At 33.0% G+C, this 27,410-nt stretch overlaps 2 protein-coding genes across 2 annotated transcripts in view; one reads left to right on the forward strand and one right to left on the reverse strand.

The window, feature by feature from the left end:
• Window positions 1-27,410, forward strand: part of LOC133175534 (large ribosomal subunit protein eL36-like) — a 415,093-nt gene that overhangs the window by 32,002 nt on the left and 355,681 nt on the right. The gene's annotated exons all lie outside the window — the stretch shown is intronic.
• LOC133175491 (kelch-like protein 9) lies at window positions 3,022-26,788 on the reverse strand. Its single transcript, XM_061310601.1, has 5 exons — window positions 26,395-26,788; window positions 22,884-23,070; window positions 7,775-7,890; window positions 4,113-4,271; window positions 3,022-3,260 (listed from the first exon to the last, which is right to left on the reverse strand). Exons 1-5 carry the CDS (start codon window positions 26,786-26,788, stop codon window positions 3,037-3,039), a joined length of 1,080 nt encoding a protein of 359 aa, XP_061166585.1. The 3' UTR covers window positions 3,022-3,036.

Consider the following 27,410-nt stretch of genomic DNA (forward strand, 5'->3'; position numbering starts at 1 on the left):
GAAGTCACGATCTGTCCGATATGACCTTTAAAACTGAAATTTTTTGTCACGTAGGCGTTTGCGCAATAAAGAATCCTGAATGCTACGGCCATAATCGCCATTCTTAGGTCAAAATGTGTGGCACTTAGCCTAAAGAACGATGAGTGAAAAATTCTTGAATGGGACGTTAACAACATATAATCAATCAATCACAATTTAAAACCCCAGAACTCACAAGAAAAAGAACTTTATTTTCATAGAGAATTAGATATGCAGTTTGGCGACGTCGTCATATAAAAAAATAGGAATGATCATGAGCAGAACATATGGAATAGAAATAGATTTGAGTATATATATTATAATAAGTTACAGCGAAAAAAACTGATTTTCATGGTCGTTTAGTTTTCGTTGTTCTCTTGGTTTTGAGAAACCCACGAAAAAAAAAATTCATGGTGGTAGATAGCAATAATTTTGTTTCTAGATAACAGATTTATTTTCTGAGGTGAAGACAAGGGTTTGGTCTCATCAAGCGGAACAACAATCTTCTATCTCAGGATATTATATACTATAGCTGTTATATTAATCATAATAATCATAATAAAAAGTTAACATTGGATCAAATCTCAACACATATTGTCACTGATTGACTTTTTACAGCCGGTATATATACTGAAACGCAAAAGAAACGCAACATCCTATTTTAGGGGGAAATATTATATATAGGATATAATTTTGTATCTAAAATGTAAGGACATCTTCAACTTTGTAAATATCGGTAATTTAACGGTTCAGACCATAACCGGAAGTTAAGTTTGAGTCCGCTTAACAGAAATCAAAAATTGCATGTTTAACAAAATATTTGGCAATAATATGGGGTTTTAAGAATTTGTATCTGTTCATCATAAGTAATGAAGCAATGTTACGAAAAATAAATTCTCCTTTCTTTTCCGTAAGCGATGCTAAGGCTTCCTAAAAATGATTTTAGTACGCATTTCCATTGCTCTAAGTGGAAAATCTCAAAATAAAGGTAATGGAGAGTTGCAGATGCAAATATGCAACACATCACGCCTCAACAGGCTCTTACGTATCATTAGCATGAATGACGGTCCTTGGACCGGAAGTCCAAGGGTTACTACACTGCGCTTGGCTAGAGAAAATTCGACCTCATCATCTGAAAAACAGGCATTAAAAAATGGCAAGGAATATTTCTTTCGCTCAGATCTCGAGATTGATAAACCTACTGCATCATAAAAACTCAAGCTGCAACTGTTGTACATGGCAGTCTTGCACGCTGTAATTGAATGGCCGGGGTGGGGGGTGTTTTAACATTCATGTGTTACTTTCTAAAGTTAAAAGATTATAATTTAACATTTTCATCAAATCTCTGATGTTTATAAATCAAGTTTTACCTTACTGTATTCATTTTTGAAAATCATTAGATAAAAAATTCAAATATTTGTAGTTTACCGCTTGTTGCGTTTCTTTTGCGTTTCAGTATATTAAAGTCAACTATCGGCTAAACTGTAGGCTGCGTTCACTCTATGTTACATGTACTCCATGCATCTACAAAGTCGCTGATTGTCTGATCTCAAAGGTGGATCTTAGTCCAGGAAAATAACATCTGCTTCTTGAGTTACAATGATCCATTCAATTCAAATTTGGAGATTAAGCATATAAAACTTTTCAGTTATTTTTCGTGTAGGAAAAATGAACAGCACTAGATTATCTGTTTTTACATTTCACTTTGTGATCGATATATTGTAAAATGCATATTACTTAGCCTTTGATAAAAGTGAGATGAGGCTTTATGTAATGGCATCATTTCTTGGTATATTTAATATAATAACAGTATGTCGATTCCTACTTAGAACTATTATATCTATATCTGAATGCGATATGATGAAATATTACATTGGAATAATTATTGCATATCATGTTGAAATATCATTACTGTTATGTTGATGGTGGACAATATGGCATATTACAGCTGTACTATCCATGTGACTTGTTATTATACAAAATGCCAACTAAGCTAAAAAATGCTGATATAACAGAATCAAATATGTCACATTAATCAGTTTGATATATTGATATTATTTAATATGTAAAAACAGCACTGATTTTGTCATTATATAAGAATGTAGATGGTACTTTAAATCCACCATATTTATGTCAATTTGGATTTCATATGTCTCATGCAAATTTTTGTGGCATAAAAAGCACTTTATCATGATAAACCAAACTTTCAGCATGATATGTATTTTCTCATATGATTTGATAAAAAATTGACTTTATATCGTATAAACTATTATATAATGTAATGATATGATCACTCCACTTAGTAGTAATCTGACTTAATTTAGGTATCAGTACAAAACTAGATATATCTTTCGTGTTCGTAATACTTTTGATATAAGGTCAGAGTTATTTCTCTGTGTATTTTGCATGTAGAATTTTAACTAACAATTCTTATAACATAAACCTTTTCTTGACTTAGTCATTGATGATAGAAGGTAAAATTGGTGATTGAAGGAAGGATGACCTACAGACTAAATCATGATTTAAGTTATCAGTGACCGGAGTATTGGTGTTACACTGTAAATTTATGAAATTTTATTTTTTTAAACCCCACACCAATGATCCCTTGTTTTCTTTACACAAAAGATAAATGTGCTTCCTATGCTCAGATTTCGGTGAATCCATTGCGTCTCTCTACAATCCACTCCTACTTTAACAAGTATTGCCTTCTTCCTGCTGATCTTGTTTTTTTTTCACCTTGGTAAAAATGAAGGTCATGAATGCCACCAATGATGTTCCGTGATACAGGATATTATGTTTTTTCTATTGAATGTAGCGATTAAATGTAGCTATCTTTGCATGTACATGTAATTTTAGTATGCATGATAATTTTAGTCCGGTATTAGCCCTCTTTTTTTTTCTCAAAATTTAAGTTTCACCAGTGCAATTCTCAGGACAAACAGATACAGTAATTATTTTCAAGATTGTTGAATAAAGGTTTAATTTGAAAAACAGAGGTGGATATTTCTTAAAAATGTTTCACCACATGATCCATTTATCAAACAATAGCACGTCGTTAAAATTAATGTCTTTATTTGTTATTGGCACCTTGAGTATCACGCAGTCGCAGTTGACGTAATTGTCACTCGGCGGAAGTGTAAACATCTCGCGAGATTTCCTTCTCTTGGTGTTGTAACACTCAACAGATAGCACATCACAATCCCGCTGAAAGCTCTTGCCACCAATCATATATATATTATGACCTGAAACATGTATAAATTTGTCATTTAGTTATATCACCTACAAATAAAACGTTAAATGAGCCAATGATTGTTGATGAGCTGCAAATAACCCACAAGTGCGAAAAAAGTGCAGGAGACAGCGTACCTACTTATTTTATCAATATTTTCAGTTAATGAAAAATGCTTAATACCTATAATGATAATGTTGTGTATAAGTGGTATAATAATGAAACCTTTTTACAGTATTACAAGGGCATGCATTAAATCTCTACTCTGATCCGAGGTATGTTGGCTCTGTAAGCAAATGAACATTGTCAAATGTCCTTTCTTTTATATCAAAAATTTGAGTTTTTATATTTGAAAACGATTTCCCTTTCTTGAAATCAGTAAATAAACCGCATTTTCTTCAATTCAGGATTCACAGTGATAATAATAATGATTAAAAACAAAATGAAACCAAAAAACAAAACAAAACAAAACAAAAAAAGTAAAAAAAAAACAATTGCATTTTCTTCAATTAAGGATTAATACTGATAATGATAATGATTAAAAAAACCCACAGAAAATCCCGGAAAAAAAAAACACAGTCGTCCATACTTTGAAAATAATATTTTAGGTACATATATGTTTTCCTCTTGGGTTTGCCAATATTAAAAGTTGGATAATTATATAGCTACTTAGTGCATACATTTTAAATTACTAAATACTAAATTAAGAAATGCTGAATATTGCTTTTGAAGTACGATTGGCGTTTGGAATAGTCGATCAGTAAATTATGAAACAGTGATAATTATGCTAAATCAGAGATTAATGAGGAAATGGTATTTTCTCTACTGTAAATGACACTTGAGTGACAGAAATTACAAAGATTACCCAGCAAAACTGCTCCTCCATGAGCTCTTGGTTGGTTCATATTTGGATGATTCACATCCCAGCATGCATCTCGCCGGAAGTCGCCTCGACATTTTGTATTATAGCTGGATATAGCTGCTTCATCTTTCTCTGAAAATGTCTCCTGATCAAAGCCCCTACCTTTAAAAAGGTCAATAAGTTACATTTCAAATTAACTTTCATTTCTGGCCACTAATAATTATAAATAATTTAGAACGAATGGAGGGGCATTGCATGGAAAAAAAGTTAACTTAAGTACAATTGATCATATTGTACTATTACAGCGGTATGTCTGACATTCCTTCTTTGACCATGGTGTCTGTTAGTCTGTCTGTTTGTGTGTATGGTTCAAAAATTTTGTGCGCGAAATAACTTTAATCATTTACTAGAGTGGTAGGAATCTTTTATGTTGCTATCAAATACATTTGTGCGTGTATATGTGAAGGCGTATCATCGACTTTACTCAATGTCATTTCTCAGATCTGAAGTGTAGTCTAGGTCACCAATCCGTTTGTAGGCTACCTCGCCATAAACAGGGGTCAAACGGTTCACCTGACTTTGGCTTATCTCAAGTCACATAGCAATGAAATATACCAGGATCATAACTTTGAACCCTTGTCTGGAATGAGTCCTTCGCCTTTTGAAGACTCAAGAAGTCGTTAATAGATGGCTGTAGTGTGAAGCCCCATGCAAGTTTACTTTACATATATTGAGACGTCACCAGATGCTTCATTTGGTACTTAGGGCCATTAAGTAATGAGAGTACTTTTGGGTTCAGAAGCCTGCCGTGCTGTGAGCCCTCCGTTTTAAAAGTCTCATCTAAAGGACCGGTACCCACAACTGTCATTTCGAAGTGTCGAGTGCTAGGCGAAGGAGTAGTTACTAGTTATTTTCGACTTAGCTAGGTTTGTTGTAGTCATGGCCCGAACCCATGGCCACGACATTCCAATCAAGGAGCATTAATTGATTGTCTAAGGTTTTATAGTGACTGTGCGAAATTTAAGCCATATTTCGGCTGTGAAAAAAATTCTTTCTCGAGTTTCTGTAATTTTTTATGTCTCTGTGGTGAGCCAAAAGGATCTTGTTCAAACACCACAGAGACATTTTACGTGCGAAAGGGATTGTTGTCTATGACACGGAATCAACGTCCACTCCGAAGGACTAAAGAAATCGTTGACAGTTAAGCGTTCTCTCTATATCCTGTGACTTTCATGTTGCCACAATCTAGAGATTAAATTCTCGCCCACAAAATAAAATTAAAAATTAAAGAACGACATTTATTGAATTTTAAACATCTCATGATGGGTTTCTTTGGAGTATCCAGTGCATTATAACTTTATTGTATTATTGACCACATTTCATAGTTGTATTCTATGTAATAGAAGAAATACCAATGAACAACCAGTTCGTTTCTAAATAAGGACAACCCATGAGATATTAATCTAGAGCTTATGTTTCCCAAAGACTTGAAATACTGAAACTACTGAGAACCGGTTGGACGATTTTACAAGATTCGATGCATTGATTAGCACAATTCTGTTATCATCTACATTTTTGTATAGAAATTTATTATATAAATAAGTCTTATTAGGTTACACCTGCGGATTAACTTATTTATTTCAGTATGACCTTTTAATAGCGATCGTTGTGTTTATTTCATACGAGGAAATGAACATCCACACGCCACCTACTTTTCTTTGGCTACATGTTTGACTACATATACGTCCCTCTATTTCATGTATTTTAATTTATCAAACTTTCAACTTTTCTTGAACTTCTGGGCTAGTTTCAACCATATTTTATAATTAAAAAAAAAAACTTTATGGGTATGGACTTTGTTCAAATAAAGATCGAACCAAGGTCCCTTTGAAGGGGAGATAATTATCAGAAAAAATTATCTTTAATTACTACTCATTTAGAAAAAAATCTTAAGAGGAAGTTTCCTGATATAGTGAACATTCAAGTTTGTTCAAAACATGGTGTCTGTATAAAGGGTGAGGCCACAGAAGAGTTTCAAAGTTTAACAAAGGAATATATAGGGGGAATCTGTCAAGAACGGAAGTGCTTTAATTCGTCCTATTAACAATCAAACATTCACATGTAGTAAAGATTCAAGTTTGTTCAAATCATGTCCCCTGTATCCATATTATGACGGGGCCATAATTTTGGGGTGAAAGTTTGTCGTAGGAATATATTGGGGGAAATTGAAAAAAAATATCTTTAACTCAAGAGCAGAAGGATCACATTACAATTGGTCATATTAATGTGTAATCATTCCAGGTAGTGAAAATTCAAGGAAAGATCGAAGTTTTACACTTGAATAAAGAACTGCGAATGCTACCTCACATTTTACACAAAGATACTTATAGTTCAAGTTTGGCAAATTTGGAAATTACAATATTTTCCGAGTTCCAATGATTTCTGCAGTGAAATTCTTGAATTTTACCCCAAAATATAGAGTTATATTAATTAATTCATATTTTATGAAAATTGATGATGTGATGTAAATATGAATATAGATTTTTTTAAAAAAAATCATAGGAATATGATAACTTTTAAAAATTGGCCTAAGATGGGCGGAGAAACAATACTATCGATTTCAGTCCTTTGGAAAGTACTCAAGAATCGCTTTCTCGAGAACAGACGGGCATTTAAAAGTGGAGATTCAAGTTTGTACAAATCATGGTCTCCGTAGGTAGAGTGGGACCAAAGAAGGGACTCAAATCAAACGTATGAAATGGTCTTTTCAAGAAAAAAAAGGGCTATATATAGTTAGATTTACATGCATTTATCCTAGGCAGTGTACAAATGTATATTCAAATTTGTTAAAATCATGATCCTTGGAGCAAGGTTGGGGCCACATTTGGAGTTTTAACACAAAATGATTAACTTCTGCCAGAACGGTAAAGCTTTAATTTGTTAGCTCGACTTCAAACTGCTATCTAATTATTTAAAACTAATACATTAGACAAAAGTGCTAACGCACCATCATAGAAAATTAATTTTTTACCTTTTCAAAAGTTGTTTAAGTCGTATCTGTCTACTATCTGATATATAAATATGAAACCATATTAAAAGTAAGATGTTTAAAAGCCAAAACAGATAAATAAATAAATGGTAACCGATGCATAATCATTTCATAGAAATTCATGAAAATCGTGCTCAAACATTTTTGCACTTCTCTGTGACCACCATCGGTAACCGCCAACCTTACATGATCGCGCAAAAGGTGCGCAATCGGTTTCGGGAAATTATTTGCGCGCAAGAGCGCGATTAATTTTTTGAGTGTTATGTTGAAATAAAGACATCGGCAAATTCGACTGCAGTAGGCAAGACGGCAATTTAGAGTTACTCGTGTCGATGAGGCAGATGTCGTATTTCCAGATAAAAATACTAAGTGGTGCATCAGAAATTTTGTCTAGTGTTTGAGGGTTTGATTTGTCGCCATATTTGTCAGAAAGGTTATCCGACTCATATAGGCGTTGTGATCCATGGGTCTCTTGTTGTGCGTTGACTTTTTACTCTTAAGTAAATTTCATGATCTACTTCTTGTTTCTCCGAATATGATCATCCTAAGCCTTTCCTTAGACATGTTTGCTTATTAATCATTACCATTTATTCATGTTATTACATGTACATTATACCTCCCATAATGTAGATTTTCTTCCCCACTGGAACCATGCAGTGTTTTTCCCTTTCGTGGGGTAAAATGACACCAATTATCGGCTCTGTCCATTCGTTCATGATTGGATCGTACATCCTGCAAGTATAAGAGAATTAATTCAAATGGTGCTTCTGGTTTGAATATCACAATATAATTATACAATCATGTACGTGATGATCAGAACGTGTTCTATACCTATCAGATTTGTCCATACCGAATAATCTTTTTATCATTAAAATTGTTAAGGAAATTTAAAAAAAAAAAAAAAAAAAGAAAAATTTATGAAATAAATGTTTGATCCTTCTCAAAGGAAGAAACTTAAGAAATGATTTAAAAAAAATGATTTTAATAATGTTCCTCCAAAAATCGCTGGTTATAGAATTACAAAACAGGCGTTCAAAGTTTAAGTAAGAAATAACTCGGGGGGTGGGGGGTGGGGGGGGTGTCTGTTTCTAGACAATTCGAAAATTAAATAACAATCTTTTTTTAGTAACAATTTCTAATTACTTTTTATTTCGTGTCTCTGGCGCTGGGTCACACAAGTTGTCTTCATTATGCTCCCACTTGCAAAAAGGAGCATACTGCTTTGCACCTGTCGGTCGTTATGTGTGTAAATTTTGAAATCCGTTGGTTTTTTTTAGGAATCTTGATGTTGGAAAAACCTGGATTGGACTTACGAAGCTCTGACTCTTGTCAGCTTAAATATTTGTTTATGATTCAGTCTACAAGAAATGTTTGTTCCTTCTCAAGACAAGAAATCGAAGGAATAAAAAAAATGATTTAAATAATTTACCTCTAAAAACCACTGGTAATAGAATTACAAAATAGAGATTCAAAGTGTAAGTAAGAAAAAATCTAGACTCTTCTAAACAATTCGTAAATTAAGTAGCAGTCACCTTTCTTGAGTATTGATCGGTATTTTTCTTATTTCGTGTCTTTGGCATTGAGTCACAAAAGTTTTATGCCCCAACATGAAAAAGTGGACATGTTGCTTTGCACTTGTCAGTCGGTATGTTGGTCGGTCGGTAGACCAAGTGTTGTCCGTTGAAAATCTGAAGAACCCTTTGCTTGACAGACATCAAACTTAGTACACTGGTACCCCCTGAAGAGTGAATGACTCCTATTGATTTTAGCTAGGTCTCAAGGTCAAGGGTCAAACTACTCTAAACATAAGACGATATTCTCCGTTCAATAACTTGATATTCTTTGCTTGACAGACATAAACATGGTAGGAAGATATTGTTTGCTCAATATTTTTAGAGCATTTTGATTGGCAGACATCAATCTTGGTACATTGGTTCCCCTTAAGGAGTCCAGATGATCCCTATTGATTTTGAGGTCACAAAATCAAAGGTTAAGGGTCAAACTGGATATAGGAAGATATTCACCACTCAATATCTTGAGGACCCTTTGTTTGCCAGACATTAAATTAAGTACACTTGTTTCACCCTAGGGAGTGGAATATATGACCCTCGTTAATTTTTCAGTCACAAGGTCAAAGGTCGAACAGTATAGACACTAGTCGTAATAAAATATTGTCAGCTCAGTATCTTGAGAACCATTTGTTTTTTCAGACATTAAATTTGAAGTAAATTATCAACTAATGATATTGAGGTCTGATAGAGATCAAATGTGGTATTATGTTTGCCTCTGACTAGTAAATAACCAATTTTTCTCACTACCATTACAGACATTGTAAATGTAAAGTTGTTCTCTTTTTAATATTGCCACACTGGAGGTATATATGTTTCTAAAACATTTCTTGTATTTAAGATTCTTTTAAAGATTAACAAGCTGTAAGTATACTAGTTTAAAAAAATTACGACCTTTGTTTTACTGTAAAACACATTATTTTCGACGTTTCGACGAGGTCCTGCATGTACTACGGATTATATTTTAAAATATGTTTGATATATAATCAAGTAATTTTTGTAAAGATCTTTGCCACTATTTTTCCAATTTCACCTTTTTTTTTTTTTTACACGTACTGCGAGTTATATTTAAACATAGTTTACATGTATATGTTAATGGATCCTTACTAACAGAGCTCTGTAATTACTATATAGTATTTTGCAAGTACACCATATTTGTCTACACGTATTACGAATTATATTTTGTATGCAAGGCCACAAGCCCTTAATCAGACTGCTTTATATAAAAAATATATCTATATATATATATACATGTACATGTATATCAGTTGCATTACAGAGATCTGAAGGCTTGTAGTCGAGACAATACTCAGAGACGAGTCAGATTACTAATTTTCATAATTTTTTTTTAAATATAACATTCAGTGCACTGACCTACTGATAATGTATTATAGGATACACGTCACAGAACATGCAATTCGGGAAAAATATCAAAAAATGTCATTTTATTTAATTAAATAAGATTATTTCCTCCTTTCTAAACCAATGAAAATTAATATTATATTATTTGTGTTTAGAATGGTCGTGCTCCAGGATACAATATCTCAATCTAGTGACGTCACGTGGTGAAAAGACAAAAACAGGTAAACGTGCAGCAGATGAAATTAGGGGTAACCCCCAAATTGGGGTAACCCCATGGGGTGATACAGGGGTCCAAAAACATCAGATTGAAGTATATATTTTTCACCAATACGAAAAAAATGTTCGAAATGTTCTAACTATAAACCGGAAACCCAATTTTTCATTTTAAATACTCCCTTTAAAAAAATATATGAAATAAAGCTTGTTCCCATCTCAAGGTATGAGTCTCAACGAATAATGATTAAAAATTCATTTAAAGAATTTTCCTTCAAACATTAATGGGTAAAACTTAAAAGGGGGATTTAAGGTTCTCAAAGAAATATTTGAAAAAAAAAATCTTTTTAAAGACTTTTCTAAACAAAACTATAGATAAATAGCGGTCATCTTTATCTAGTATTGACTGGCTGTATATTTCGTGTCTGTGGCCTTGAGTCAAGAAAGGTTTTCTAATTTAAAAAAAAATCTTTTGAAAAAGTAAAGAAGCTGTAAATACTTTACGACATTTGTTGTACTTTCGAGCACGTTTTCAACGTTTGAATCCATCAGACAAATCTACGGCAACTGAATACTCTAAACATTATCAGGACAGACATTTTGAAAACATCAGAAAACCTTTAAAACAACTGTTACTCTAGAACTTCTTCACGTGAGCTGAATACTTGAGGGCATTGGCATATGCTTGTATTTACTTTAGAAGACGTTTTAAACATCTAAATGGTATTTGAATACTTCAGAACAATTGCGTGACATCTGAATACTGTTGACAATTGGATAGTGAAGAATATTTTTACGATATTTTAAAATTTAAAAGTTAACATCTTTACCTACAGATTAAAATCTCTCCTGTCTATCGTCTTTTTATATATTGTTATGATAAATGTCATATTGTAAATTTGGTATTTACTGGCACCCTGTAAAATTCAAAATTTACTACAATAATACAACATGTTTATAACCTATATATTTAATGCACATTACTATAAATTCATGCTATTGTTTTCAACGCAAACCATATTTTATCAAATGAATGCTGCTTAAGCTCTTGTTCATTTAGAAATTATAAATACATGTATAACATTCCTTATACTTTCCTGATCATATTATAAATACTTGTATGGCATTCCTTATACTTTCCTAACCACACAGTATCAAGTGATACATGTACATTTTATTTAACACGTAAATATTAAAAAATATCAAAAGGTGTAACTCTTTTCTCAATTACATGTAAAAAAGATAAAGACCTCTTTTGCTAACCAGTGAAAATTGATATTCAATCATTTTGCGTTTAGAATAGTCTTGCTACATGATATCACGTCTCAATTTAGTGACGTCACATGGTGAAAAGACAAAATCAGGTAAATAATTAGGGTGTGACCCCGTGTGGTTGATACGGAGGTCCAGATACCCCAGATGGGTGTGAACATTTATCATTCATGCTACAAAAACAAGTATGAAAAGTCTGATTATCTAAGAGATGAATCTAATTTTTGAGAATTCATGAAGACATGAACCACGACGCTTCACGCCTGCATATTTCTTTAAGCGCGTTAGCTTAAGAATGAGGCTGCAATTGGTTTTCAGTTTGTAAGAGTACAGAAAATGAAAGTTTCTTACAGAACAAATAATTTACATTTCGTCAGTTTTGTATGTAAATAATTCTAATGTAATGTAGATTCAAATCTCTTCAAATGATAGCCACCTGAGGTTTGAGAGGATCCTCTACATTGGATTTATGTTCGTCGCCCGCGTGGCGCAATGGTTAAAGCGTTGATCCTTACGTCGTGGGTTCGAATCCCACTGCGGGACACGGAAATCGGTCCTTCGAACGAGATTGTATAAACCGTGGTCCCATGTCGCAGTAGGTGCTGGCACGAAAAAGATCCTTCGCTGCTCAATGGCCCTGAGTGCCGAGTTTAGGTCTCAATTTGCAGCCCTCTACCGGCAAGTGTTGGTGTCTCCATATGCATGAGTGAAAAATACTCGAGAGGGACTTTAAAAAAACAAACAAACATTGGGTTTATGGAAAAAATACTGATAAATGAAGAGGAAAATGTACCTGTGTATAGTGAAGCTTCCACATAGAGCCCCCCCCCCCTCCAGAATGTTTACTATACAGTAAATATTCCTCCAAGGAATGATTCTCTGTAGCAAATATGCGGAATAAATACAGTAAAGCTTTCTCCGTCGGGGAAGATTTACTATGTAGAGAATCTTCCGGGGGATCATCTACCAGGGGTGGGGGCTTAACTATACGACACTGGTTTTTTCTTCAGAAGAAGAACAAAAGTAAAATTTCTCACATCAAATGTATATTTAAGAGTATATTCTAATTTGTACAAATTGAAGGCATCAGAAATCCTTCAAAAACAAACAAACAAACTCACACTGTTAATTTAGAATTCCATTACGGCATCTGAAAACTTTAGGACATTCTCATAACTTGTATTTACTTTATAATACTTTATAGACAACTATGTATAGACAACAATTTTTAAATTGTAGTTGGATCTGAATATTTGAACAATTTTTACATTTGAATACTTCTGAACATTTTTACGATATTTTAATACTTAAGAACACCTTTATTTACAGATTAAATGTCCTTTCTCTGTCGTCTTTTATCTATATTGTCAAAAAAGATGTCATATTGTAAATTTTGTATTTACTGTCACCCAGTAAACTTAAAATGTACTATAATATGACAACATGTATAAATACGATAGATTCAAGCTATTATTTTTCAGGGTACATAATTTTTTTTTACACGTACTACGAATTAGATTTGTGACGAGACAATACTTAAGCTTTCAATTTTCCAAGTTCATTTAGAAACTCTAACTTTAACATCCATTATACTGACTTAATCATAAAGTATTAAGTGATACATGTCATATAACAGGCAATACGGGAAAAATATCGAAAGGTGCCACTTTTTCCAATTAAAAAAATTAAAACCTCCTTTTTAAACCAATGAAAATTGATATCATATTATTTTTCATTAAGGATGCTTGCCCTTCTTAATATCAATTAATGTCGATTTAGTGACATCACATTATGATAAGACAAAAACACTCCTCCATGGCACCTGATCCCACCTCTGATGTTTTTAGAGGTTTGCTCTGCTCCAAATTTGTATTGTTCTAATGGACTTTGATTACTGATCTCTATATCTTCATATTTCATATATAAAATGAAATTAGGGACAAGTCCATGCGTTCGATATTGTGGCCCGAAACCACAGATTAATGTATACAATTTCACTCATACTACTCTAACATATCCAGACCCTGACATTTTCAGTTTTCATTGCCGCATTTCTAAAGTCTGGAGGAGATATAAAAAGAAAATACGGTTTCTAATGTCCCGTCTTATATAACCATTGCACAGATGACTGAAATTATCAAACTTGTACATTGTACCCGGTAATTAGTGGTCAACGAATATTTGTTGCTTACCCGAGGAATGAGTGTTTTTAACACCTTTTGAATCTTCAAATTGTTTTTCTGGTCTCTGAATAAGGCCCCAGTAGGATTTCAGTGTATTAGAAACAGTGCATACACGGAAAATAAAATTTACATTAAAAACATGAAAACTACATTTAGTAAGTTTTATTTGTACAATGTAAATAGTTCCCATTTTATGTAGGTTCAAATCTGTACAAATCATGATGAGATGATGACCCTTAAGGTTTGGATCCTAATCAGGATTGTGTAAATGTTAGGTATAAATACAGAGCAAATATGAAATTTTTTCCAAAGAATAACAGATAGAGTTTCTCTTCTTAATTTACACGACATCATCCTCGTGTAAAGTGCATCGAATTTGAATAAAAGGATATAAACAGAAATACATTTAAAAGGGAAAAAAACATCGTTACATCAGATTTCCTTTACGTTATCTGTGGACATTAATTGGCATACATGTACATTTACACTGTAGTTTGTATTTACTCAACAAAGTACTACAGAACACTACAGCGATGCCTGAATACTTTTAACACTTTAGCGACATCTAAATACTTCTGAACACTTAAGCGACATCTGAATACTTCTGAACACTTTAGCGACTTCTTAATACTTCTGAACCCTTCAGCGGCATCTAAAAATTTCTGAACACTTTGGCGACATCTGAATAGGTCTGAACACTGAAGAGACATACTTAAGAACAACAAAGCGACAACTGAATACTATGAACAACAAAGCGACAACTGAATACTATGAACAACAAAGCGACAACTGAATACTCTGAACTCTAAAGCGACAACTGAATACTCTGAACTCTTAAGCGACATCTGAATACTATGAACAACTGTAGACATTCGAGTACGAGAACACTTTCACAACAGTTGAGAACACCTTTACTCATACGACTACAGATCCTCCTTTGTCTGTCGACTTTCAGCTATCTAAATACAAAGAAAATTCTACAATACTATAGATCCATTTTACTATTTTTCAAGGTAAACCATTTTTTCTTCCTGCACGTACAACTAATTAATGTTTTAGGCGAGACAATGTTGTTAAAGCGTTCATTTACTGATTCTAAATTTTGACCTGATAGCAAAGATAAAATGAAACAGATGACACATAAAATGAAACTTAATTCTAGAAAAATATCAAAAGGTGGCGTTACATTTTTGTTAAAAAAAGAATATAACCTGCTTTTTAAACCAATGAGAATTAATATGATATAACTTCCTTTTTAGTCCAATGAGAATTAATATTCTATTCATTGCGTGCTCCAGGATACCACGTTTCCATTGAGCACCGTCACATTTGAAAGATATGCATACGATGAAATTAAGAGTAATCCTATGTGTACGAAAACAATTGAGTACAGGTATGTCAATGTGTGTATCCTCGTATAATTACGTCCAGCTTTATCCCCCAGATTTAGAATTGGCCATAAAATGACTTAAGTTTATGTTAGCATGACATTTGACTTACTTTTGGGCATCCAGAATAAGAAAATCCATCTATCTATCGTTTATCTGTCGATCTGGAAAATATGTACAGGTGAGCTTTGTGGGAATGTGGTGACAGGTCCATGGGTCTCTCTTTTTTCTTTGTTAATTTGATAGGATGTAATGTTTGACAAATAATCTTTTCTTAGAAAATGAAAATACAAATTTTTTTTTAGACAAAGGTTTACGTTGTTTTTCAAAGGAACGAGAGAAAATTAATGCAGGCTAACAAGCAAACAAAGAAAAAATCTATATCGTTATGGGTAGATTTTATAATAAATAAAATGTGCTTTTGTCTTCCAGATCCTAACATTCACTATTACATTACTAGCACAAATTGTTTTAGAAAGGCATACTCTGCGAGTTGTCGACCATTTGCTGTTGCCATCAATTTAGCTACGTTTTTTTTCATACATTTATTTGTATAAATTCATTAGTTATATTTCTTCTGTACAACTAGAACGTCATTCATTTATGTGAATCAACATGCTTTCAAATAAAACATGCATGGACAATTTCAAATACTTTTTCTTCATTATTTTAAACAGCATACATCTGTATTTTGTTACTATCTTATAAAGATCTGTCATTTTCATCATAATTAATAAGGAAACGGGTTAGTATAAGTTTAAAAAAAAAATTGTTTCCGAATCCTTTTTAATTTTCCTATACTACTTGCATTATTTTCTGCTCGTTATTTTCAAATAAGATGTGGTTTAAACAAATTTAGCCACTTTTCAAAACCTTAACTCTTGAAGAAGCACCACATCCCATCTGCTTTTTCTTCTTGAAGCCGCGCCCCTTTTTCCGGGACGCTGATTTCTCTGAAACAGTAATCCGTTTCATGGTCGTATATGACTCACGCCATAAAATAAAGTGAAATCTGGAAGTTGCACACTCTTGAGTTTCACAGAAGCCCGTTTTTCTCACACAAAGGCTTTATCATTAGTCAGCTGTTGATGTATATTAATTAAAATAGCATAGAAGTCGTGCTTCGAATACCCATGGAGCAAACTATACCAGATTTCATGCGTGCAATAAATGCTTGTAGTGGAACATGCTACCGTGAGCCATGGCACAGTTATGTGTAAAAATGCCATCAATTAGTATATATCGTTAATTTCTATGGATTATTATAGTTCTTTGTGCATTAATTATTTAAGCTATTCATTGCAATAAGATGCATCATGATAAAGATATTTATTCATTTTGAGTGCATAAAGAACAGACAGAGCTTGTAATCATTATTTATGTATATAACTTTTGAAACATGTTTAGCGCTTTAAGATAAGTAGATAAAATATTTATGCTAGTTGTTTTTGAAAGTTGCACACTACTAAATAAGTACTTGAAAAAATCTTTAATCTAATCGTACAATTTTAATTACAGTTTGATAATTTTCTTAATTTGTATATAATGGAATATAAGCGTAAGCGAAGATGCATATCTTTTCATTTTATTTGCTAGTATCGTGGTAAATTGCTATAAAGTAAAGCAATAAGCAAAATAAAAAGTTCCCTCTTCCTCCCTAATTTTAAGGAAATCGAGAAAGATATATTTTTTTTACTTATATTCTGCTAATTGAAAAAAATTGTGAATGCAAGAATATTTTAGGCAATTTATATTTTTAAAAATCATATTCATAATTTGAATGTTTCATTTATCTGTTTAACTGCCTTTGTAATCCAAGAACATCTGAATCACATTTTTTCTCCCCCTTTTGTAATATTGTAGCATGAATCATTCATGAATTCAGGGGTAGTGACCCACCGAAGACACTGGCCTTAAACAAAGGTATACGGTCAATATTTGACGCGCGCTGGGAGAAAGGGTTCCGTCATTAGCTTTAAGTCCCATGCATCCAAAAGGCAGTTGACTCATCGCTTCAATTTTTTTTTCGTTTTACCTGTTTATGATATTGATTTTTATTCTCTCGTATTATGCTCATTTTGAAGTTTGTACGGGTGTTTTGGATTTGCGAATCGAAACATCCAGAGGGATTATTTTCTCTTCTTGCAAATTTTCTAGATTGCACTTCTCTTTTAATTTGAATAAAAATATATGAACCTATACCAATTTTCACTTTTTTGCATAAATTGTTTTAATACATACGAGGGGTTATCAAAAAGTTCGTGGACTAGCGCCATAAAATTAAAACCGCTTTAGGTACATCAATGAATTTTTACACATTTAGTTAGCATCATCTTTTCTATCTATAGGATAAACCATAAATCATAAGTTTTATTTTTTAATGAATTGTTAATGTTTTTGTAAGGAATGGTATGTCCAGGCGGCGCAACCTCAAATATGACGTTTTTTCTACTTGAGTGTTACTAAAAAAAACTCTTTTGATATGAGCATTTGTCCTCAAAAAATCCCGTTAATTCAGATATTTGGTACGACGCAATTGTTCCGTAAAATTTGCAATTTTTACCCCATTCTGTAAGTTCTATGAAATTTTATCGTAAGTTTTATATGGAGTGTCTAAACAATCAAGGGCTTGAAAATGACGTCAAAAAGGGGGAGGGGTTTCTTTTTCCTACATTCTATATTGTTTCGCACCTGGAAAAACTGGTATAGACCTAGGGAATGTTTAAACAGGCTACAGAAAAATAAAATGCATCCAAAGTACTCGTTTTAAATACCCAAAAAGATTCAGAGAGATGAAAGATGCACAGTTAATGTCGATTTGTAGTTATTGTGTCAAAAGTCAGTCACGTCGAAAAGTGACGTTGATCATGTGTGGTAGAAAATGAACTCCAACAAGCGAAGTATTCTGGCATAATCAAGTTCGGATATTTCCCTATGTATAGATCCATTTACAATATTATATGCATTGAAAGTAGCTGTTCATGACATTGTAAAGTCATATAAACAAGACGGGATTAAGTCTTACTTATTACTCCAGGTAATTTCATCAAGATAAGTGTATGAAGTAGATAGAGCGGTCATTGAGAAACAATGACGTTGTCGGACGTCATGAAACAAAACGGCGACAGCGCCGGGTGATCATATAATGTCTTTTTTATTTTAGAATAATTTGGCAAATTATCAATATATCGAGCTAAAATTTTCAACATTTCTTAAACTTTTGTTGATTTATGTTCCCTATAAATTTTGTAAGCACAGACTACATAGTATTAATTTTATCGAATCAGTCCACGAACTTTTTGATAACCCCTCGTATACGAATGTTGCTTCTTTTTCTCAAAATCGTTTGTTTGAGGATGATAAGTTTCTTGAAAAGTAGAACTAAACTTTCAACAGAAGGATTGAAAAAATACGGTGATGTAGACTTAAAATATAGTTCACAATGATGTCTATTGAATTCGTTAAAAAAAGATTAGATGGCGCGCACCTGAGTCATACAGGCATATGGTGGACACCAACAGATGGTTTCGTATTTGTTGAAGAACTCCATAATTCATAAACACAAACTCATGTAACAACATTATAGATCTAAATCAACATATTGTGAATTATATATACATAAATATTGCTGATTTATTAACCAACAGAAAGAAACATTTTTTTTTTTTTGGGGGGGGGAGGTCGGGTTCGAAGGTAATTGAATAAATTAATTGTCAATGATAGTCTATTGTAGTTCATATGAAAATAATAAAAGGAGAATTCTGAGGAGGATTCATTAACTATTAATGTACAAAGTAAAGACATAGATGAATCCAAATTATTTATTTGGGTAAAAAGAGGAAATGGCCTAGGCACACAACCTCACACCCTCACCCCCAGAAGTAAATAAATAGGGAAAAGGAAAAAAGTATATTTAAGCGCGGATCAAGGAATTGAAGTCAGGGCGGGGGCAAAAAGTAGACAGGGGGTCTGGGGCTGCCTTGAGGCCCTCAGTGGATCCAGGGCGAAGCCCTGGTGGGGGGCCCGGGGCGAAGTCGCCGGAAGCTACTGGATTCTAGAGATTTTGTGGATAAAAGTGACATTTTTACATTTTCTCGACGAAACTACGGTTTACGCTAACCTTGACAATTTTAGGGGGGGGGGGGAGGCACCGGGTGCGCCCCACTTAAATCCGCCACTGATATTGCGTAACCTCTACAAAAATAAATAAAGCCCTAGGAATATTGCCCTAAATAGTATACACGTACTTCGGCTTATTCTGACAAGATCGCTAGATAAAAATAGAAAGATTTCAGGCTCACAGCCGTTATTTTGAAAATGAATGCACTCATACAAGTTGTGTATACATGTACATGTATTCCTATCCGCCACGAAAGCACTGTGCACAATACAGTTTAACCATAAAACGTCTTTTTCCATTTGGCAACTATGACAGGCACGTAGTATCGGGGGGGGGGGGGCATTCTTTTCCAGTCGTAACCTTTTGCTGTTCAAAAAGTTCATTGAAAGCCCCCCCCCCCATGAAATAATTACAATTTCAAACACGAAACTACATGCCTGTATGATATTGAAAAAAAAAAACGTGGCAAAACACGCAAAAAAGGGCTATTGTGAGTCATAGAACACAAGAATCTCGTAAACTTAAAAGACAGACAAAAACCCATTTACTGGTTATTGACCAAGGAAAAAAAACGAAACTTCTTCCTTATTCAAGACTGTCTCAACTATTGACATTAGCTAAGGAGAGAAACCATATACTTTTTGCTGTTTCTGAATAGAGGTTTTATTTTCTAGATTTCACCGCCGTCAACATTATTGATTCATCGAATTTACTTTTAAGGACATTTAAGTTATCATTAGGAAATTCAATGCCAATTAAATCTGTATTTATTGTATAATGTTGTTAAACAAACTACTTAAAAAAAACTTTGTTTTATTTTTCAAAATAAATGCATTTTACCAACAAAAAAAAAGTAATAATAGAAGCAGCTTTGAAAGGAACATAATTACTGTCATCTTTTAAAATGTTCCATGTAATTTTTCAAAATACTGTATAGTGTTTCAAGACGTAGGCTTTAATAATTTGGTGCTAGTAATTTATAGTATAAAGCATCTTATTGCATTATCATGTTAACATTGTTTTATTCTGAGATTAATACTTATTCATGTTGTAGTAGTTTATAAATACCTCAAATGATTAACATATTTTTTTGGTTATTTTACATTCTTGTCTCTTGTTGCTATTGTTTAGAAATTTATTGTCTAGCCCTTAATATTAAGGGTTCGGATTTTCATTAAAATAAAATAGATGTGTTAACAATGTCAGTTCTCATTCCTTTCAGTCAAGTATTAAATAGTTTCTTAGGTATGTAGATAAAAATCATCACTCAAAAGAAAAAAAATGTGCATTTTTTTGATAAATATTTAAATTCATTTCCTAATTGGACAATAGCTTTGTTTATATAAAGAGACCTTTGGTCAAATGCGCTTCTTGAAATTGATAATCAAGGTTCCGTTTTAACATTTTTAATGAATTTAATTTCAAGGATAATAAAATAATAAAATTTAAATTTTATTTCCGTCTGGCGTGAAATTTATATGTCTGCGTGATGATTTTAAGGATCGTAAATGTACTTATAATACACAGTTCTTAGAACGAAAAAAAATATTGTAATGAAGCATATATAGAAATTAAAAACAGCTTAAATTATTTTAGATACATACTAATTAAATTCATTTGTATATCATATTGATTAATTTATTCCGCAAATTTTTGTCGGATTGTTTTATCTAATCTGTTGAAATTTTAATTACAGCAATGAGCGAGACTTCCATTTTGACTATAATTATTCATTAATGTCTATACTTCTTAATTCTCAAAGAATCTGAAGTAACAAATTTCAAAGGGAGCTATGACTCACCCAAGTCTTCAAGAGAAACGAATTAAATGGATTGCATTGTTTAGTTCCTTTATTTCGCAGCATCAGGATCAAAAATTTTGGCAGACGACATTGCGGTACGCAGACGTTAGGACTCTCTCGTCTGCAACAATGGCACCAAAATGGCGCAAAAACACGATTGCCATCTTAACATCTTGTTATCATTCTCGAAATGAAAAATAAGAAGATGTTGGAGCAATATTGACCATAATATATCGACATATTTTTTTTATTGTCAGCTGTGTCGAATGCGATAAAAACCATTTGCAATATGAGTCATATTTATTGAATCTGCCATTGTACGATAATTGAACCTATTAGTGACGAAAATCCTCATTTAAATAAAATCAGATTGAAAAAAAAAACAACCTTGGTTTGATTTGCGAACCATCTTAAAGTCATGAACAACGATTTGTTTGTTATAATGGAAAGGGTGTGGATTTTAGTTAATTAGCTTTGATGATTTATTAAATTAAATATTAATCATGCCTTTGATTGAAAACTTGGGCAAAATTTATTGAAAGCGATAACTCGGAGCTGAATATAATTCTTGACAATTACTATGATTTCCATTGAAAAATATTGACTTATTAGAAAAAATAATATTCGTGTAAACCATATTTATGATTTGTCCACCTCCTTAGAACGGAAAAAGAGGAAATATACTCTAACCATGACAAGAAAAATGGATTGCGATGGCATTTTGCTTTAAGATATATTTCAAACGATTAACTACAATCGTTCAATAACGATAATATGATGCAAAACATTCGTTTGTTTAAGATTATAAGTCGATAAAAAAATTTCCTTCAATGCATCTTTTTATTACTGCTTCGCATCATTAGGGATTTAGATACAATATTAACTTTCTGTAATACTTGAATTATTATCACTGCAGTTTTTGTTGTTGGTTTGTAGAAGTAAATTACTGCCATTAAAGTTTAATAAATTTGATTCCATGACTCATTATCGGACTTTAGAGAATCGTTAACAAATCAATCACTGAGAAAATAAGACAGCACTCGATACTGAGAGCGCCTCATCCTATTCTAAATGATTTATTGTGTAACTGAACAACACTCAGGCAGAAGAAACAAGTTGTGTGGAGACCCATTTCAATTGATTTATTTGTTATTTTGAAGTTTTGCTGTCGGATTTACGTAAAACAATATTTGAATGAATGATATCTATGCCAAGGTGCATCATTATTTATTAGAATGCAGGAAAGAAAATCATTATGATTTTTTTTTCTTTTATGGAAGCAAAACTTCCTTTAAAAATGCGTCATTCTTAAATTTTATGATTTTCAGATATCGGCTTTCTATGATCATACAAGTGAATTATTAGTTGAATGCTTTTTTCTTCTATAGAAACTGGTGTGCTTTAATTTTTTTCTGTTGCCACTGAAATTTATATGTTGCTACATAAGTATGGAATTATTAACAATCATGGCCGTAGGAATCGAGGGGAGGCACGGGGGGCCGTGCCCCCCACCCATAATTTTGCCGATATATAGAATACTATAGAAAACATAGCTACTATATGCCTGTGCCCCCTCAATGATAACGTCTGAAGACCCTTTTTTTTTGCTTGTCAAGGAATTTTGGTTGTTGATAGTGCCCCCCCCCCCCAACTGAAAATTTATGGTTGTGCCCCCTCAAAGTGAAATTTCCTCCTACGGGCCTGACAATACTAAATTAACCTGGTTGTTATTGGGATTTTTTTTATATTTAGGGTTGGTGCTGATAGTAACTTTTTAGCTCTACACCATGTGAACGGTGTGCATGCAATGTAACTCACCAGAAGACATTTGAGCACTGATGTTTAAGGTTGCTGATCCCACCGGAAACGTACAGATTTCCTCCGTTTACGCATGCGGCATGGTCTGCGCGAGGACGTGGAATGGGTTCAACCTCAATCCATTTATCCTTAATTGGGTCATACTTCTCACAACTATCGGAGACCTTCCCACCATGCACCTCTCCTCCTAAAAAATTATAAATTTGAAGTCGGAATCGGACCATGTTTTATATACAAATTGTATAAATTTGTATTTACAATATATACACTTCACCGAGTCTGAGATTCATGCAGATTTAAAATATCACAAGATATGTATGGCGCCCTGCTATTCTTCAGAAAAAATATAAATACATGTATTTCTTTATATAATTTCCCATATTACTTATATCTCCCATTGTAGTGTCGCCCTAGTTTCGGGGATCATGAAAAAAAAATGAATCAACACCTTTTTTTGTATTGAAATGGGCATGTTTGAATAAACCTGCAGTTCTTCACAAAAGGATTTAAAAGAATTTTCTCTTCGTTTTCCTTAGAAAAATTTTAACCCCTTATCGTGGTCAAACCCAATCCTGGGTCCAGAATTTCAACAGACTTGTATCAACACTTCAGAGAGGTGTTTGATCAGAGTAACTATTTATGAAAATCAATATATTCTATGTGTTTTCAAGTGAAGACATCGAAAATGGAAAAAAATAATAGATGTCAGACGGACGCTAAAGTCGGACAGACAACGGACATACTATCATTCAGGGAAAGCTTGAGTTGTTGGCAGGGGTGAGCTAAAAAGCTGGACTCGTCAACCCGAAATAATTGAGAAATTAGTAATAGTTTAGCTACACACGTGTTTGATATGATTAACCTTATCAGACCACATTCTTGTTGCTATTCATAAGCACGATCTTGCTTAACACTGTTTGGCCAAGTCCAGGGATTATCGTTCTGTCAATACTGACCCTTTATAATAAGGAAAATTATCGATGATGCAAATAGGAGAAAATTGTAATCATAAACCCATTATTATCGCTTTGAAGAGGACATATACATATAGGTCAAATAATGCATAAATAGTCAGATGAATTTTGTCATTTTGCATGCGAGAAGATGGTTATTAAAAGGTTTGTTCGTCAGAAAAGTGACCTACACCTACAATACACATGTATATTTATTTCCATTGAGGTCAACTATACTTGAATCCTTTTGATGCGATTGACCAGTATTGAACTTTAGGATCTGTCATATTGTGACGTATAATTTACTATATGGAGATAATTCACACGAAATGGTCCATAGTAAGCAGTCATTTTCTTAAAGCAAGTGCCTTGATTCTTAAGTTTTATAATAAAGATTTAATTTCAATGGACTGTGTTCATTAATTATATTCCAAAAAGGGATTGTAATAAATCAAATAGCAAATAAAAAGTCTGGTTTACTTTTAAAACGAATACAATTCAATATTAATCAAATAAATGCAACAAGCGCGGATCCAGTATTTTTTTCGGTGGAGGGGGTGGGAGGAATCCACACCCACAACACCAAAAAGAAAAGAGAGAGACTCAGAAATCTTTGATAAGCAAAAAATAAAAAAATAAATAAAATAAAATAATAATAATACTAATAATAGTAATAAAAAAATAATAAAATTTTAAGAAAATTATATAAATTCTCCAAACTCCAAAATCTAATTTCGATGGGGGCACGGGGGGGGGGGAGGTCTTCTACATATATAATTTATATACCTCTTCTCACCATATCATTTCCGTATTTTCTAGGGGGTCTGAGTTCCTTTTTTGCTAACGTACTATAAAAATTCAAAACTGAAAATCCCGGGATGAGGGGTGGGGGGTTAGATTTCCCTGTCTCCTCATCTCGAGATACGCACAAGGGCAAAAAATGTAAATATGTCAGAAAAAGAATTGCTTTGGTTTTTGATAAGCCAGTTGAACATAGAAATCGTGTTTCTTCTTCATGACTAATTCTATAAAGATTTCCGTAAATTATTACGTATATTATGGGTGTACATGAAGTTGTTTACAAGTTGCTGAAGTATATGAGTAAATACCAAAAATAGAAAATGGTACAGATATCAAAATAGAGGCGTAAATATTAAGAAATAAATAACAGGATTCCGGAAGTGAAGTCTTCAGAAAGGTTGTCACCCACTTATTATTCAATTTTTGTGTAGAAATCAGGCCCATTGGAAGCAATTTTTTTTTGGGGGGGCAAACCAAACATTTTTAGTTTGGGAGGGGGGGGGGCATTACCAAGCAAAATATTCCCTGAAAAGCAAATAAAAAAAACACAGTGTACTTTATATTCACAAAAATATTGGACGGGGCTTGCCCTCCCCTGCCCCCCCCCCCCCCGCTCCCCTACGGCCATGGTTATAATATTTGATAATGTACTACATTCATGTACATACACATGTATATGCAAATATACAGCAACATATGTATTTGTTTCTCATGTCCACATTGTTTTTTGACAGAACCCCCCCCCCCCCCCGATAATCTTGTCTGTATTTGGACTATGTTAAAAAATGTATTTTTACAATGGTTTAATTTTAAATTTGCAGATCTCTACTTTTTTTCATCAGTAACTTAAAGTAAAACGTTTTAACTAGTTCGTTCCATTGGTTTATAGATTTATACATATTTCGTACACCCAAACATCCTGATAACCAAGATTCATTGGGCTTTAGATTAATTTAAACAATATTTTAGTTATAGAAATATTATAAACATGATTAACTAACAAGGATAGACTATAAATACCCTCTCCATCGGTCTATGGGCGAAAATAAATCTTAGTCTGAGCAATAGATATTTCTTTTCAGGGTTGTTCAAGAATCTATGTTTATTTATCTCGATCAGTGTGCTAATGTATTCCATATTTTGCCCAGATTTATTCAAGTGCACGTTATGAATAAGAAGCCTGCTTGTATGTCAAATCTACGTTCTTTTAATGGTTTTGTAAATGTGCAAAAGGTGTATTAAAATTTATTTTGAGAGGGATACAAAAAATTCTCAAAAGAGAAAGGTACCTTCAATTCATAAAGAAAAACGATATGTGAATTTAAAGTTCATATCAACTTTTTTCCTTTTCAAATCTACGTAATTATCTGAAATGAATTTTTACTTTGAAAGGGTGGGTAACAATGCGATATTGAAATTTAACTTCATTTATGTATATGCACTACAAAGGCAGTCAAAAATCTCTGCCATTTAATCTTCAGCACTTGAACATGTAAAAGATGTTTTTTACCTTCATAATTTCAATTTTACTTTTATAAATGCATCTAATTTTTTCTTAAATTCTTTGTCATTTAGAGTGACCGCCTGTTTAATCTATGCATTGATCTACATATTTCTTAATGCACAGAAATCACGATTTATAACACGTCATTTTCAGATTATAGTCAGTAATTATTTGAATCTGTTGTTGACAGGCATAACCCTGGATAATCTGTCAAATAAAACAAAGTCAATCAATTAATCTATGAACAATGTACCTGTAACGTATATACAGCCATTAAGAACATCGGCTGTGTGACGACACCTAGCGGTGTTCATCCTAGCTCTTCCGGTCCATTTAGCACTTCCGGGATCGTAACGCCAGGTGTCACTGCGGTGCTCCCCAGTTTCCCAATCTTTTCCACCAATAATGTAAAGATATCCGTCCAATTCTATTGCTTTAAAATGCACCAAATTTGCCAGTTTACTAAACCGCATGACGTTACATTTTGGAAATAGTCTATTATTCATCCAGGGATCTATCATAAAGTAAAACACCTTAGAACTTCCAATGCTTTTGTTGAACAAGAAGACAAAATCGAAGGCTTTCATGTCTATGTGAGAGTCATCAGTACTCTTTTGAAATTTATCCTGTAAACTAACTCCAGCCATGTTTTAAACACCAAAGTCACATCAAGCAGCTTAAAAGAGTCTTGTATTTTGACACATCATGCAAAAAATGAAAATGCCTCTTTTTGATAGACTGTGTTATTCAAAGTCAATAATAAAGTTCATTAAAAAACAAATCTCAACTCCTACAGTATTTTGCAGAATTATATTCATACATCATAAATACTCAGAGCAGTTTTATTCAAGAACTTTAAACAGCAATAATCTGTGCTTAGAATTAATCTTCAAGAAATATACGTTGATAAGCCCTCACTAATCACAACACATAACGAGTATTTAATTGATTCAAGACTAATATGGTGCAGTACATTGTCATTAAAACTAATATCTTTAATTCAATTGAATAATAATAAGAGAAACATTATTAAATACGACTTTCGTATTTCACCCATACTTAACCCCAATTTAGGCCATGTAACCAAGATCACTGTTATGAAATAAAGGGTCACGTCAAATGTGTATTTGTATTTTGTATTGATTGACTGGAAAACAACTTGTCATTCATACCCTTTTTTCAGGGTGTGGATCAAGGATTTTTTGTTGGAGAGGCGAGCCAACTTAAAAAAGAGGTTGGGTGGAAGCCTCCCAGAGGGCTTTACATGGG

This window comes from Saccostrea echinata, unplaced genomic scaffold (genome assembly GCF_033153115.1).
Source record: "Saccostrea echinata isolate AGI-Se365-2 ecotype Australia unplaced genomic scaffold, CSIRO_AGI_Sech_v1 ptg000002l, whole genome shotgun sequence".
NCBI classification, from domain to species: domain Eukaryota; kingdom Metazoa; phylum Mollusca; class Bivalvia; order Ostreida; family Ostreidae; genus Saccostrea; species Saccostrea echinata.

Excerpts from the sequence above, each read along its gene's own strand:
- LOC133175491 (XM_061310601.1), bottom strand. The coding sequence starts at position 26,788 with ATGGCTGGAGTTAGTTTACAGGATAAATTTCAAAAGAGTACTGATGAC. Across the intron at positions 4,272-7,774 it reads GAAAATCTACATTATGGGAG|GTAGGGGCTTTGATCAGGAG; the intron begins GTATAATGTACA and ends ACCTTTTTAAAG. Across the intron at positions 3,261-4,112 it reads TGGAGGAGCAGTTTTGCTGG|GTCATAATATATATATGATT; the intron begins GTAATCTTTGTA and ends TACATGTTTCAG.